The sequence below is a fragment of the Scomber japonicus genome, chromosome 8 (assembly GCF_027409825.1).
Source record: "Scomber japonicus isolate fScoJap1 chromosome 8, fScoJap1.pri, whole genome shotgun sequence".
Lineage (NCBI taxonomy): Eukaryota > Metazoa > Chordata > Actinopteri > Scombriformes > Scombridae > Scomber > Scomber japonicus.
The window spans coordinates 14,753,068-14,766,594 of NC_070585.1; the positions used below are offsets into that span (position 1 = coordinate 14,753,068).

The 13,527-nt window shown below is 42.6% G+C and overlaps 1 protein-coding gene across 1 annotated transcript in view; it reads right to left on the minus strand.

Annotated features, from left to right (window-relative positions):
* Nucleotides 1–13,527, minus strand: part of col23a1a (collagen type XXIII alpha 1 chain a) — a 118,380-nt gene that overhangs the window by 28,055 nt on the left and 76,798 nt on the right. Inside the window, exon 3 of the mRNA XM_053323796.1 lies at nucleotides 2,167–2,211. Coding sequence (XP_053179771.1) covers nucleotides 2,167–2,211 — 45 coding nt within the window. The remainder of the gene's footprint in view (nucleotides 1–2,166; nucleotides 2,212–13,527) is intronic.

The following is a 13,527-nucleotide window of genomic DNA, read 5'->3' on the forward strand; positions in this document are numbered from 1 at the left end:
AGATTGTTATTTGATTCAAGGGAAAAGGCAGTTTCAGGACAAGATAAATGGAGATGGTTAGAAGACGGAAGGTGTCAGGCGAAGAAGAGGAGAAAGGTGTTGGGGTTTATGAGGTATGAAGACCCAGTCAATCAAATTCAGCTGTGTCTAGACGAGGATCTACTGGGCCAGACATTAGGTAAACAAATGAACCCTGACTGAAGAGCTCCGCAGTAAAAGCAGCCTTAACCACTGGACTTGAGACAGGTGTGTGTGTGTGTGTGTGTGTGTGTGTGTGTGTGTGTGTGTGTGTGCGTGTGCGTGTGTGGATACTAATGAGAAAGAGAGGCAGAGAATGACAGAGAATCAGAAGTAAACAGAATAGAAAAGGCAAACAAGTAACAAATTAGAGAGAAAATAGTTGATGCAAGAGACATGGCAACATTTGAAGATGTTCAACTACCCTGTCTGCCCTCTTTCCTGTTATTAAAGTTCATCTTTCTGTTTCTCCACTCTCTTGTTTTTCTGGGGGAACTCTTCTGGTCTTGTAAAAAGTTGTCCCTGAGTCATGGCGCAACCTAACCCTACAGAGTAACCCAGGCTGCAACATGAGGATGCAAAGCTAAACAACAAGCAAGCGAGTACCTAAACAAAACCAAATCACCCTTTTAGATACAGACTCCTGCCACAAACAGTCAGCAGCCAATGAGTGTCAGACCTTAGCTGAAGCCTAAATAGCAGGCTTTCTCATGACGTTAATCCTACTGAAAAAAACAAAAAAACAAAAAACAAGCGGCTGTAAATACAGCAATAACTTCTCTGATGAAAAACACGGCCATTTAGATTACTGCAGTCAATGTTGATTAAGATGTAGTTAGGTAGTTGAGTCTGGTGATATCCAATCCCCTATTTCCCTAAACAAATCCCATAAAAAGGCCAAAACCCACAATGAACTGATCCCGCTAACAATGTCTGTGTCTGTGAAGCCAAAACCTGATGTAGCTTATTCCTCTGTGCCACTGAACTCTACTGCTGTCAAAGAAACACATCAGCTTCACTGACTGACTGTTTTAAGAAATGATTACTTATACTTAAAAAAAACAGTAGAACATATGTATGAGTGTTGAGGGGCTGGGGATGTTGAAGAGGCAAACTAACATATTGTTGGTTTTGGTCTTTTCATGGGATTTGTTGAAATATATAAAATACTGCCTTATACTGTCTTATATTAATCATCAAGATTTCTGATATAAAGGCAGTACAACATATGAAATGTGTATTTCTCTCAACCCATCACTCAACCCATAAATGAAAATTGAGTCAACAGAGAAGTTAAAATAATAATAATACTAATAATAATAATGTATTTTAAGGTACTTTACTGCTTTAGAGAATAAGCTTAATATTATCCAGAAGGATCTATGTGTATCAAGAGCAATAAAACTCACCGGTGATTGCTCACTGAGTCAGCATGTTCACAGGAGCAAATCTCATCTACTAAATATCCACAACAATGAATCACAGCCAGATTGGAAGTTTCCCATCTGACACATATCCTGCAGAATAGCTAGTTTTGATAAAATCGTCTACTATTGTTGCACCGTGGTTTGGTGGGGTCAACACTTAATATAAACCATTTCAAATTAAGGTGAGTCAAACTTAAACATCTGCTTTATCTGTCTTGATGAACGATGAACATTTGTGTAACAGGAGTTTAAGTCTCCACACTGTTTTGGTTCTTCATCGAGTGTTTTGTGGTCTGGATGGAGGGAAATAGCAACACAATAATGGTTGGTAGTGATGTTGGCAAGGGAGAATCTCATTAGGCTCGTACTACTGCAGCTGCTACTGCTCAGTGAGAACAACTGACATCTGGGCAAAGTTAGTGCAACCACATGGCCAAGGTTAGCACTATGTCGGTGCAAATAGGGAGGTAAAGGGAGAAGGGCCAACTGCAGCCCATCATCCACTGGCCTGACTCATGGGTCACTGCAATTACTGGCCCTTGATCCTATCCAGTCACCCAGGAAAAGAGAGAGTGAGTGGGAGCTAGCAGGACAGAGATGAAGAAAGAAGAGAAAAGTTTACATCTTCCAGGAAAAGAGAGAGAGAACAAAAGAGAGAGAGAGGGAGCGAGAAAAGGAGAGAAGAAATAAACAAACAAAGCAGGTGATGGGCGTCACTTACCAGGGTCCCCTCTTCTTCCCATCCTTCCACGCTTTCCTGGAGGCCCTGTGAAAACACACAGACAGAGCAATAAATCCCCCAAATCAGCACTGCAGGCATGAGTAGAGAACAACCGAGCGTTGCTTGTGATGGAGATGATGAGTTGGCTGGCATTAAGTTTGTATTTCACCACATCGTGTGTCAGTCCAAAACCGACTGGAGTTCAGTGACGTAAGCATTAATTCAGGTGCTAGGAATAAAAACAAAAAGATAGAAGGATTCCGTCACACTCAGAACCAAATGGACTGTGTGGTTTTATTTGGAGCTGAACATGCTGGACCCTCGGGCGTGTTTACGACCAATTCTCCCCTAACTCTGGCTACAGCTCAAGTTCATCAGACCTATTCCTCACACTCCACCATATATCCGGTAAAAGCTTTCCTGCTGTTGATGGAGAAGTCTGGTTGAGTTTTGGGAAATAGCAGGAGGGTTGTAGGGAAACCAGGAGATGATGTGGCCAACTAAGGTTCTCGGACCTCATGCTGCTGCAAGACCATGAATCATTTCTATAACACCGTTGATTTGCGTCAGCGTCTGCCAGGTCGTTTGGCAGAGCTATTGTTTTATAAGGTTTCTGCCCAGCCCCATAAAGAGCTTGTCTCTCCATGGCTTAAAAGCCCCTTCTATGTAGCACCTTACTGTACTTCTCCTGTCTCTCTTTTCATGTGCCCACCTTCCCTTACTCAGTTCTGCTCTTGTGATGTAATAGGAACCATACCGGGTACTGTTCCTGATGCTAAGTGGTTGTGGCTGCAGACATGTTTTCCCTATTGTCATTATTGGAGTTATTGTAGCGGCCTAATCACTTCCTGACTCTGCCAGGCCTTTCAAAGAGAGCTCAATTGTGCTCCTCCACCTCCTTCTCATGTCTACCTCTCCCACTTCTTTCATCCCTTCTTCCCACTTTTTTGAATGCAGCCGCAATAAGGTATTAATGACTTTGGAATTGAAGAAATTAAACACATATTACAAAAAGAGTTGCCTGTCTCCAAGCTTAGGGAGCCAGTGAAGCAAAATGTTGAGAGAGAGAGAGAGAGAGAGAGAGAAAGAAAAAAAACAACAAAAAACCCAGTGTAACAATGGAAATTGAAAATGAGTGCAGCTGTGCACCTATTGACTCTCATTTAAAATTTACGTTTGAATAATTTTAATCATTTAACACCTCCACAGTTTCAGACCTCAAACACAGATGCCAACACACACACACACACACGCACACACCCTGCCAGCAACAACATTTACATTAATAGTCCCCATATTCCACAGTAGGATCTACTTCCACTGTTTCAACCCCCGCAGCCATAAACAGCAGCATAGAGCTGTTCTGCTGGGGCTGAGGTCTCTAAAGAGAGGGCTGGGGCATTTCCCCGGAGCTGGAAGGGTGGAGATGAGGAGGATGAGGTGTAATGGAGGAGAGAGGAATGTGTAAGGGAGTGGTGGGATGGGAAATGGGAAATTTGATGGGAGGAATGGAGAGAAAGGTATTTTTCACTTATAGTAGAGATGACAGGAGAGTCCAGAAGGAAAGATGGCATAAGAGCAGTGGCACATAATTGGATGCATGAAGTCAGATGCTTCATAAATCCTTCAAAAATACTTGTATAACATGGTAAATGGGCTTTTAAAGTGTCTCCTCCAACAGGGATATACATTATGGGATACGGGTCATGGGGGGGCCATTTCGGCTCTACCTTTATTTGAGACATAAAAGGCAGCTGTTGGCATGTTGACTGCAAACCGCTGGAGACGCGGGCATCAGAGTGACTGAAAGGTGGGACTGAGATTAGTCCTGAGTGGCCGGGTTAAGGGTGAATGGAGGTGGATGATGTAAAGCTGATGTAAGACTGGATTGACTGTAGGAATTAATGGGAAAAACAGCAACACTGGAGAGCAGAGTGTGTGTGTGTGTGTTTTTTGTGTGTGTGTCTGTGTGTGTGTGTGTGTGTGTGTGTGTGTGTGTGTGTGTGTGTGTGTGTGTGTGTGTGTGCTTTTAAGTGTGGAAGTGGTTCTGATTTCTATTCCAGGAGAAAGAGTGAACACATATCCACTGAGATACCAACAAACAAACAAACATAAACACCCGGACACATGAGGTGTCAGCGCTGACTTGATGTTTCACTGTGACATACCGGGGTCTGAAAATGTCACTCAAGTGCACCAAAATAGAAACAGTGTGTACATTAGAGAGAGAAAGAAATGGTGGATCACATCTTATGCAATGTGTACACCAACACAGTAAAAGACTGTGTCATAATTTGATTATACAGGTTTCACAACTCAAAGACAAAACTCAAAAAGACTGTGAATGATTGGTTATAATACAGAGTAGAGTGCAAAGGTGCAGAGATAGAGTGGACTGCAGTAAAGCAGCAACAACAAAAAAGATATGTAGTACAAGATAGGATGATAAGTGCTGAACAAGGAGGCTGTCCTTCCAACACTCAAAAAAAGAAAAATAGAGCTACACAAATGCCCAACCTCTCGAAAAAAAACGATATCCTGTGCATTGATTTCTCTGTGAGAGACACATCAGTTGTCATGACTATGGATATGAGCATGTAAACGGCTCCCTGGGATGATAATAAACACACAGAATGCACTGCATTTGAAGTTTGCTAACTCTGGAAGGCTGTGTGTACATGTTTGCCTGTAGCTGAGAGTTAACCGCTCATTGTCTATATGTGGGGCTGGAAAGCATGTGGTCCAAAGTTTGACTGGAAGCCAGCTAGTAGGCCATCCCTTCCTTGGACTGTATGTGTGAGTCTGAGACTGAGAGAAAAAAACATATGGATCCCTGCCCAGGTTCAGCATCCTTCATTATGAGATGTTTAAGTTAGCGACCGGAAAAGTCCCCATGCCTAACATTGCAGTCCTGCACACACACACACACACACACACACACACATACACATACACACACACACACACACACACACACACACACACACACACACACACACACACACACAACACAACAAAAACATTTCTCCATCGAATGTTACCAAATACTTCCTGGTGTCTTCCTTGCATCTATATGACCTTCGCTGTGGACCCTGCTAAAGACAGACACACACTCATCCTTCCATCCTCCATCTGCTCTGTCTGTTTCTCATAACTGTCTGGCTTGATTTAGCTACTGTGACATTTCTTGCAAACAAAGTGCTGCCAGGGAACAAAGCACTGGATTGGTGGAATACTGACCCCCCTCGCCCCCTTTCTCTTCGTTTAGGCCCCATTTTGTTTAACAACTGGGAGCAATAAAGAGCCAAATGAAAATAGCAGAATGTGATACTCTGTATGCACAACCACAGCACTTACATCCATCCATCTATCCATCTGCCCCCCCAGCACCACCACCACCACCACCCTCTACTGTTGCATATCCTCCTTCTCCTCCTGCGACAGGGGAAAATTTAATTTAAATGGAAAGGAAGAGAAAGGTGGGGTGGGAGTGTGGAGAGGAAGGGTGTAAGTAGGGAAGGTCAACTTCTTGCTTCCATGTTAGCCTGAGGCGATGTGTCTCTGCAGCACCTCCTGTCTCACTTATTTTTCCTACTTAAGAATGGTATTTAATTAAAAAAAAATCCCAGTAGCAGATTTCCCTCTAATTACAATCACAACATTTGGAACAAACTAAAAAAATCATGCCTGGTTTTGACAAAAAAAACCCCTGCATTTTATGTCAATCATTGCAGAATGGACAGAAAGAATTGTACATTTTGAGTGGAGAAATATTAATAAAACATACAGCAAAATTACCAAGTGAACTGTTTTACTATTTTTAAAGACTGATTTCATTTGTACATAATGAGACTTCTCAGACACTTGGTATCATTGAAAATGTTTACTGACATGAGATATGAGGATGTGAGGACTGCCCTTCTTTTGTTTTGTCTCAGCACAAATGGGCACAGCTGTTTAGCCTATTTGCCTAACACAACACAACTTCTCCTGATGTGACATTGTTTCCCTGTGTTTGTCCAACGTTTGTTCCAATGAGACAGGGAACACATGCTGGGGATGTAAACAGCAACAGAAAGTGAAAAAAGACAACGGATGTGATTCATATGGTGGCAATTCATCCTCCAGCTGCCCCGTGTCTCTCCTGGGTCAAACTGGGTTCAGCCCCTCAGACAGGGTTCATACCAGTCCAGTCACACAGTGGGTACTACCAGATAGCCATATCTACCATCAAATCTCCCTGTGTTATTTATGATTTACAAAGCCTGCTGTACTTTTTTGCAAATACTTCAAAAACTTATCTCATGATGTCCAACATCAGTTTCTCCACTCAACACTAACAATTAAACATTAACTAAATGTGGAAATTATTAGGGAAATGCTCATATCGACTTTCAGTATATTTTGCAGAATCCACACCTTAAAAATGCGTATTTCTCTCATCAACTTCTCTTCATGAGATGCTTCACCTTTGTGAATTGTGCAGGTTTTATGAGGGAAATCAATGAGGGATGATGATTTTTTTCTTTTTTTAGATTTTTTGGGCACAGACACCTTTATTTAATAGTAAACAGACAACAGGAGAGAGAAGGGGTGTGACTTGTAGCAAATGAACTTCAGCCAGAAGTCGAACTGGGGTCGGCTGCGTATGTGGCTAACCACTCGACCATGCGCACCAGGGATGATTTTCACTTGAGTTTGCGTCATCAGGGTATCTGTTTTAATAAAACTAGTGTGCAGTATGTATCGGTAAGGCTACTTAATTTATCATTAAATACTTGCAAATATGTTTTAGGATAGATTATACCAATGCCAACAGCAACAGCTTGCATATGATGTGCTATAACTCACAAACAAACGTTTTTCAAGGTTTGTCGAGGTGACAAGAATTTGGCCCTTTGCTATTCAGAGTCTCAGTTTAGTTTGAGAAAGTAGAATAACTAACCACATCAATACACCTGTGAAAAACTAGAATTAAAATTTCAATATAATCTAATTTTAACTCTCACAAACACGATGAACAAATACATCACTACCATGAACCATTATTCTTGTAACTTATATAAGTAAGAGGTAGCCATTAATAGAGCATACAAACTCTGCCTGTGGTGTGGACTATACTTCACCTCTCTCATTGTTGAAATGTGGTTAGAGAGGGATGCTATGCAGTAAACATCACTGTGGTATTCATGCAATGGTCATCTGTGATTGGGAAATAGGAAGCCGAGAGCACACCAGTACCAAGTCGACCTTCCTGTTTTACTTTCAGAATTAAGCGTTGCGTGACTGCAGGGTGGATTTTGTCTGAGCTGGGTGAGAGGGTGTCTGTATATCTGAGAGTGTATTTGTGTGAGAGAAGGGTTGCCGATTTCATGCCCATGCAAGTGTGTTCAACATATAGTTTTCCTGACACGCTCTGTCAAGGATGAGTGACACTGCTGTAAACCTGTGAGTGTGTGTGTGTGTATGCATGCAAGTTCTTACAGCTGCAGGGTTGTTTAGGTGTTTATGTCTGCTGCATAATTCATTTGCTCCTAATGAGCACCATCAATGAAAAGCTCATCAAGCCTGCAGATATTTGGGTTTCTAGTCTCTGGCAGGTAATTTGTATTTTTGGTGTGACTGAATGCGTCTTTTATGTTTATATTTTCTTGAGATCATGCATGTTTGAAACAGAACCAGAAGGTGGAAGAAGGAAACTATAGAGCTCTGCTAGTCTACTCTTATGATGTCCAGCAGGTGGTTCATGTTGATTGGCAGGCTGGTGCTGAAAGACTGGCTGGGTAGTCACTGTGTGTCATAGCTAATGAAAGGCGAAGGCACAGACGAGCCCACCCCACACAGAGAGACAGACGCAGTCAAAACAATGAGAGCGGCCTAGCAAAACACAGCCAGCACCAGCCGAGCACTGCAAATAAGAGCAGATCACAACAAAGCCGACCAGAGCATCCAAAGTTCAGCGGTCAGGAGACAACGGCTTTTTCCTCAGGTGCTACCAGATGTGTTACATTCTCAGTAAAGGTGGTCTGAGGATTGACATGAGTGTTTAGCCAAGGTCATGACAGATCTTGCCTCATCTCTGTCTTTAGTAGACACATTAATGAAATACATAGCATTCACTGTGTTCCTTCACTAAAGTTGTTTTTTAGAAAATAGCAGAGGCGGAAAACCCTGAAAAATGTTAAGAGTTTAGATGCCCAGAGTTTGTTATGAAGTAAATACAAGCCTGTCTGAGTCTGTGCGTGCTTATCCTTTTTTTTTGTTTTTTGGAAAGAATGCCCTTGCGTGACAATGCTTTAAATGAGTTGACCCCAGATAAACAAATCCTAGTCGGCTGCAAGTGAATCACATGCGCGTGCACACACATACACCTTCGCATTGAGATGTGTGTTTATTGATGCGTATCATGTTGACGTGTATAAAAGAGACTTGGTTTTCCGCATAATTCAGACTGGCTCCTGGGTGGTACTTCCATTAGAAGGGACTGTAACCACCGACATTGGAATTTGGGTGCTCAAGGGGATTTTAAGCGTGCAAAACACTCAAAGCACACAAATGACTAATCCCCACACCTCTGCATTCACACATACACACACACACACACACACACGCACACACGCACACACACACACACACACACACACACACACACACACACACCTATCTAGTATCTTAGAAAAAATCTGAGTTGCACTGGGTATTGAGAAACCTTCTATGACGAATTGCCACCCTCAGATGTGAGAACCAGCAAATACCATAACGAATGGGAGATGTGGCTGAAGGAAGGGGACAGTAGCCATTGGTGCAACGTTGAGGTGAGAATGAAGGTTATGTTTGCAGATAATATCAGGTTGAGGCCACAAATGCTGCAACAACTTCCAGGAAGCCTAGAGGTGTGAAATCCAGTCCTAAGGGAGAATAAACATGAGGGTTAACACGAACTGACACACACGTAGAGCGGGGATTACGAGAAAACACGGGTCATCTAAAGGGGCATGAGCCTTCAGGTGGCCTGGCCGATGGCAAGATCATGTCTTGAAAGTACCTGCCTGCTGTGTGCTTCCTTTAAGCATCTGGGTAAGATTATTATGATTGATAAGAATGCTACGTGTTATGTGATTGATTGATTTAAGATGCATCTATTAGACTCTTTAATGTGATGAACGTCAGCAGCATCATCATGTGCGCCGTGGTAATTTGACAAGGATATTTTGAAGTGTCGGTTTCGTCTAGTGCCAGTCTATGTTGAATGGTGGTCTGTAACAGGATAAAATGCTCTTTTATCTTTGTATCCTTTATTCATTCATAAAATGTGGTTCTAGTTTGACGTTCTGGAACATGTTAGAGCAAAACCAGAGACATGGGCATGGAGGGAATGGGGGGTTGGGTCTTCAAGTTTAAAGGAATAAAGAGAAAAGTGCACTAATACCATGACTTTAAATGAAAACTGCAGTATTTGTGTGTGGCTGTAACAGAAGACATTGTGTGGGGCAATGTGTGGGATATGAGGAAACATGGTGTGAATGTTCAAAAGCGAGCTTTAGTCCAGCTAGTCTCCTTCTCTAACCCTGACAGCTTTGCTGGAAAGAATTCCATCCTCTGCCTTCCTCTTGGCTTTCCTCAAACCCAGTTCCAGTCAACTGTTGACTGTAACTGAACCAATTCAACTCTTCACCATTACCTGTAGTTATATCCTTTTTCACAGATTCCTCACCCCTGATGCCCTTTGCCATTACCTTAAGCTAGCTTCTTATCCTGGTTTATGTCTCCTCTTCTCTCACACCTGAAACAGACAGGCTAATTACAGCCTCTGTGGAAACCAAGGTGAACGCTTGCAGCCAGCCATGCACTCAGTGGTTCATGGGCAACGTGGTGCAGGTGGTCCAGAGGCTGATTACACAGATGTGACTTGGCGTACCATAAGATACACTAAACTGACATGCCAAGCTCTATTGCCCATTCACAATGATGCATCCCTTTCCTGTTTTACTCCAACTTCCAACTAAACTTTTTTATTTGCATTTCCATCGTATAACCACTTCCCTCCACTCTGCTTTAGAAGATTGTCTGAAACTATATGATCAGGGATGTACTGGCTAAACATTTGAATATTTTGCATTAATCCTAAACCTGAACACATCTTGCTGCTTCTTCTTTATTCTCCTCCATCCCTCCATCAGTCCTGGTGTACTGTGCTTGGCCTGATCAATCCACTATGCACTAATACTCTATTGTCTCTGGTCTGGTAGTAATTATATGCCGGTGCAAAGCCCTTCGCTCTGCCAACCCACTCACTAGCTTAAGCAAATAATCCCCAATGCTATCTGATACATGTGGATCAATGGCTGAGTATCAGCATTAATGAGGAATGGGTCGACCCCAGCCAATCATGGAGGGATGTGATAGATTATGTGATTATGAGCAAAGCCAAATGAGGTGAACAAGCAATAAATAAAATCAGTCACAATTCTTATAAGGGCGAGTGTTTGGTAAACATGGTGTAATTTTCTAAAACAGGGTATGTAAATATTTTTTTTATTACTCAAATAAAGAATTTTGAATAAAGACGTTAATGTGCACTATAGGATTAGAGGCTAACTGGCAAGAAAATATCCATGTTGGAAAATATTCACATGACTACTCAGTCCATTCATTGTAGGGAAAAAAGAACTGCAATACATCTGCACTCCAGGGTGTCTTGGCTCAGTGAAAACAGGACACATACATACATATCCACCATGTGTGCACACATGGGACAAACTGGATCTGAGATGTCAGCACATGTATCAGCACCTCAGTATTGTTGTGACGGGAGATGTCAATCCGGCTTTTCTATAGCTGTGACCTTCTTGAGGGGTGTAACATTTACCCTCCTAAATATTATATTCTGTCTCTTCTGCTGATTCAGAGTCTAAAAAGGCGTGACAGAAAAAAAGGGTTGTAGGACCCAGCAAAAATGGTTGTGAAGCACAATTTGTGCAGTAATATACAGTATGACAGTAAGGTATGGGAGATGGCAATGTTTATTCTGCAGACACATGTTTTCCATTTCAGAGAGGGAGTGATTACCCTAACGGGATCTTTGGCATTGGAGTGAGGATCTGTATTTCTCATAATCAGGGGTGTAGCAGCTGGTGGCAAGTCTGAGGCAAGAGGATAGGTGGTCCTCTGTCATGGTGGATCTGAACTTGGCCTTTATGGTTTTAATGTGGGAGAAGCCAGATTCACATAGGTAGGTTTATCCAAATAGGGTTTACAGGCAAATGGCACACTTTCTTAGGTTAGACTACTTCTGAGTAGATGCCAAAATTGACCCTTCATGTCAGTGGATGCCCTGGATGCTCCGTTCTGCAGGGTGAGAATTTGCTTCTCCATGCAGTAGTGTCCAGGAGAAGTGTTCTCGCTTTGGAGGCAATGTCAGCCACATCAACGTCTATGCCAAACAGGAAACACATGTATAAGGCAACTGGCTAGATGCAAAGTCTGTGAAATGTCTGTCAAACTCCAATGCAGTGCTCTGAACATGTTCAATGTAACGCTGTATCTTTGCACTCATGCTCAAGTTCTACATGTATGCTTTGAAAGTAGTGCACGAGTTAGTGCTGCAGCTTTGTTGAAAGTATAGTTTGGGCTTAAAAGTGAAATTTGGACTTAAAAGAGACATTTTTTGACTTCAGGCAAGGCTGGACAATATGTCAAAATCTCATATAGGCCTACCAATAAAGGTAATTTCATGTCCCGATAAAGCACATTTTAATTCAATGAATAAATAGTTGCCCCCCCCCGTTCACCCCCCAGTCCTACATCAGTGCCCAGCTATCACACATCAGTATGCAACAGCAGCTCAGTGTGTTCTGCTTCAGTCTCTTTCAATTGGCAGCTGTGGCTCAAGAGGTAGAGCAAGTTGTCCACTGTGGAAGAAGTCAAACTGTTTTGGCTTCATGTGCCACTAGGCAACTTTCGTACGCCTCCACCACTGTATCCAGTTCTCTATATACATTAATGGGACGGACTGGTTGGGTGTGAGACATTGACACTACAAAGTTCTGTGCTGGGGATTGTTGGTGATCCATACACTCATTATTCAAAAAGGATTTTTTTACTGACTGGTTGAGAGCCATTGCACTACAGGAACATGTCATCTGATCGACTGCTGCAGCCTGCTGGGACATGAGCTGAGTCTGTCACTTACGTCAGTGCTGCAGTGTCTGTGATCACTTATAAACTCTTTGGGATTTCAATACAAATTACTTCTTTTAAAGATGATCATCTGTTTATTTCAAATACACATACAGGTGTGTTTAAGGAGGATATAATTTCATAGTGCCTCAAGATATGATGCCATCACCGCAGGGTTTCTGAATGCCCCTCGATCTCTGTGCTGTGATGTCACTGAAGTAACATAAACCATGTCCCCTTTCACTGCTGCATACTTCAAGGGCGAGAACAGTGTACTGTATCTCATGTATGTGTTGTGTTGTGAAGCTACTCCTGTGGCAGGTGCAGACTTGCCCCAGTGTGAACTTTTTGGGAGGGGGTCATGCGTCACATTATCCGATTGTGGTGGCTTCCATATTTGGTCCAATCAGCTGCTCAGGTTCCAGGGATCAGAACATGGCTAGGATGGCTGCCGCGCCTTACATACACCCGGTGATAGACTGGGATCAGTCTGATGTTTCAGCCTGTTGTGAGTTTACATTCTCGAGCATGCAAAATATAACATCACCTTCAATAAATATCCGTCAATGTATCTGGAGTTTTGCATTTCTGTGAGCAGATGGCCCTGCCTGAGAGACCCTGAATTTGTGTCTGACAGTATTTACAATTGTGTGTGTGTGTGTGTGTGTATGTGTGTGTAGAGGTTGTGTGCCTGACAGCTGCGACTATGATAGATGGCTGACACAGCTGATATGTGTGATAGCCTTCATGTGTAGTAATGAAAGTTAAACACAGCTGGGAGTGCATGACAGAGGTATGTGCCATTCACCCCTGTTGACCAATCACATCTCTGTATTGGCATTCATAACGTAGTGACCTTGCTTAAGGGTCAAGATGGAGCACGTATGCAAAAGATAGGGGACCACAGCTGCAAAGCAAGAGAGGGCAACCATTTAGCTCATTTCACTCAACACACACTCATCTAACGCCTCATCCAAAGTCAGTCATGTCACCTTCATTTGCTCCTATGCATGATTGCTGTTTGAAGTATGGAATCTATTCTTTACACTCAACATGAACATTGACTAGTGTTCAGCTCCCCTGCTACCCCAGGACACTCTGGACACTAGTCAATGTTCATGTTGAGTGTAAAGAATAGATTCCATACTTCAAACAGCAAACATGCATGCCACTGGTGCAGAG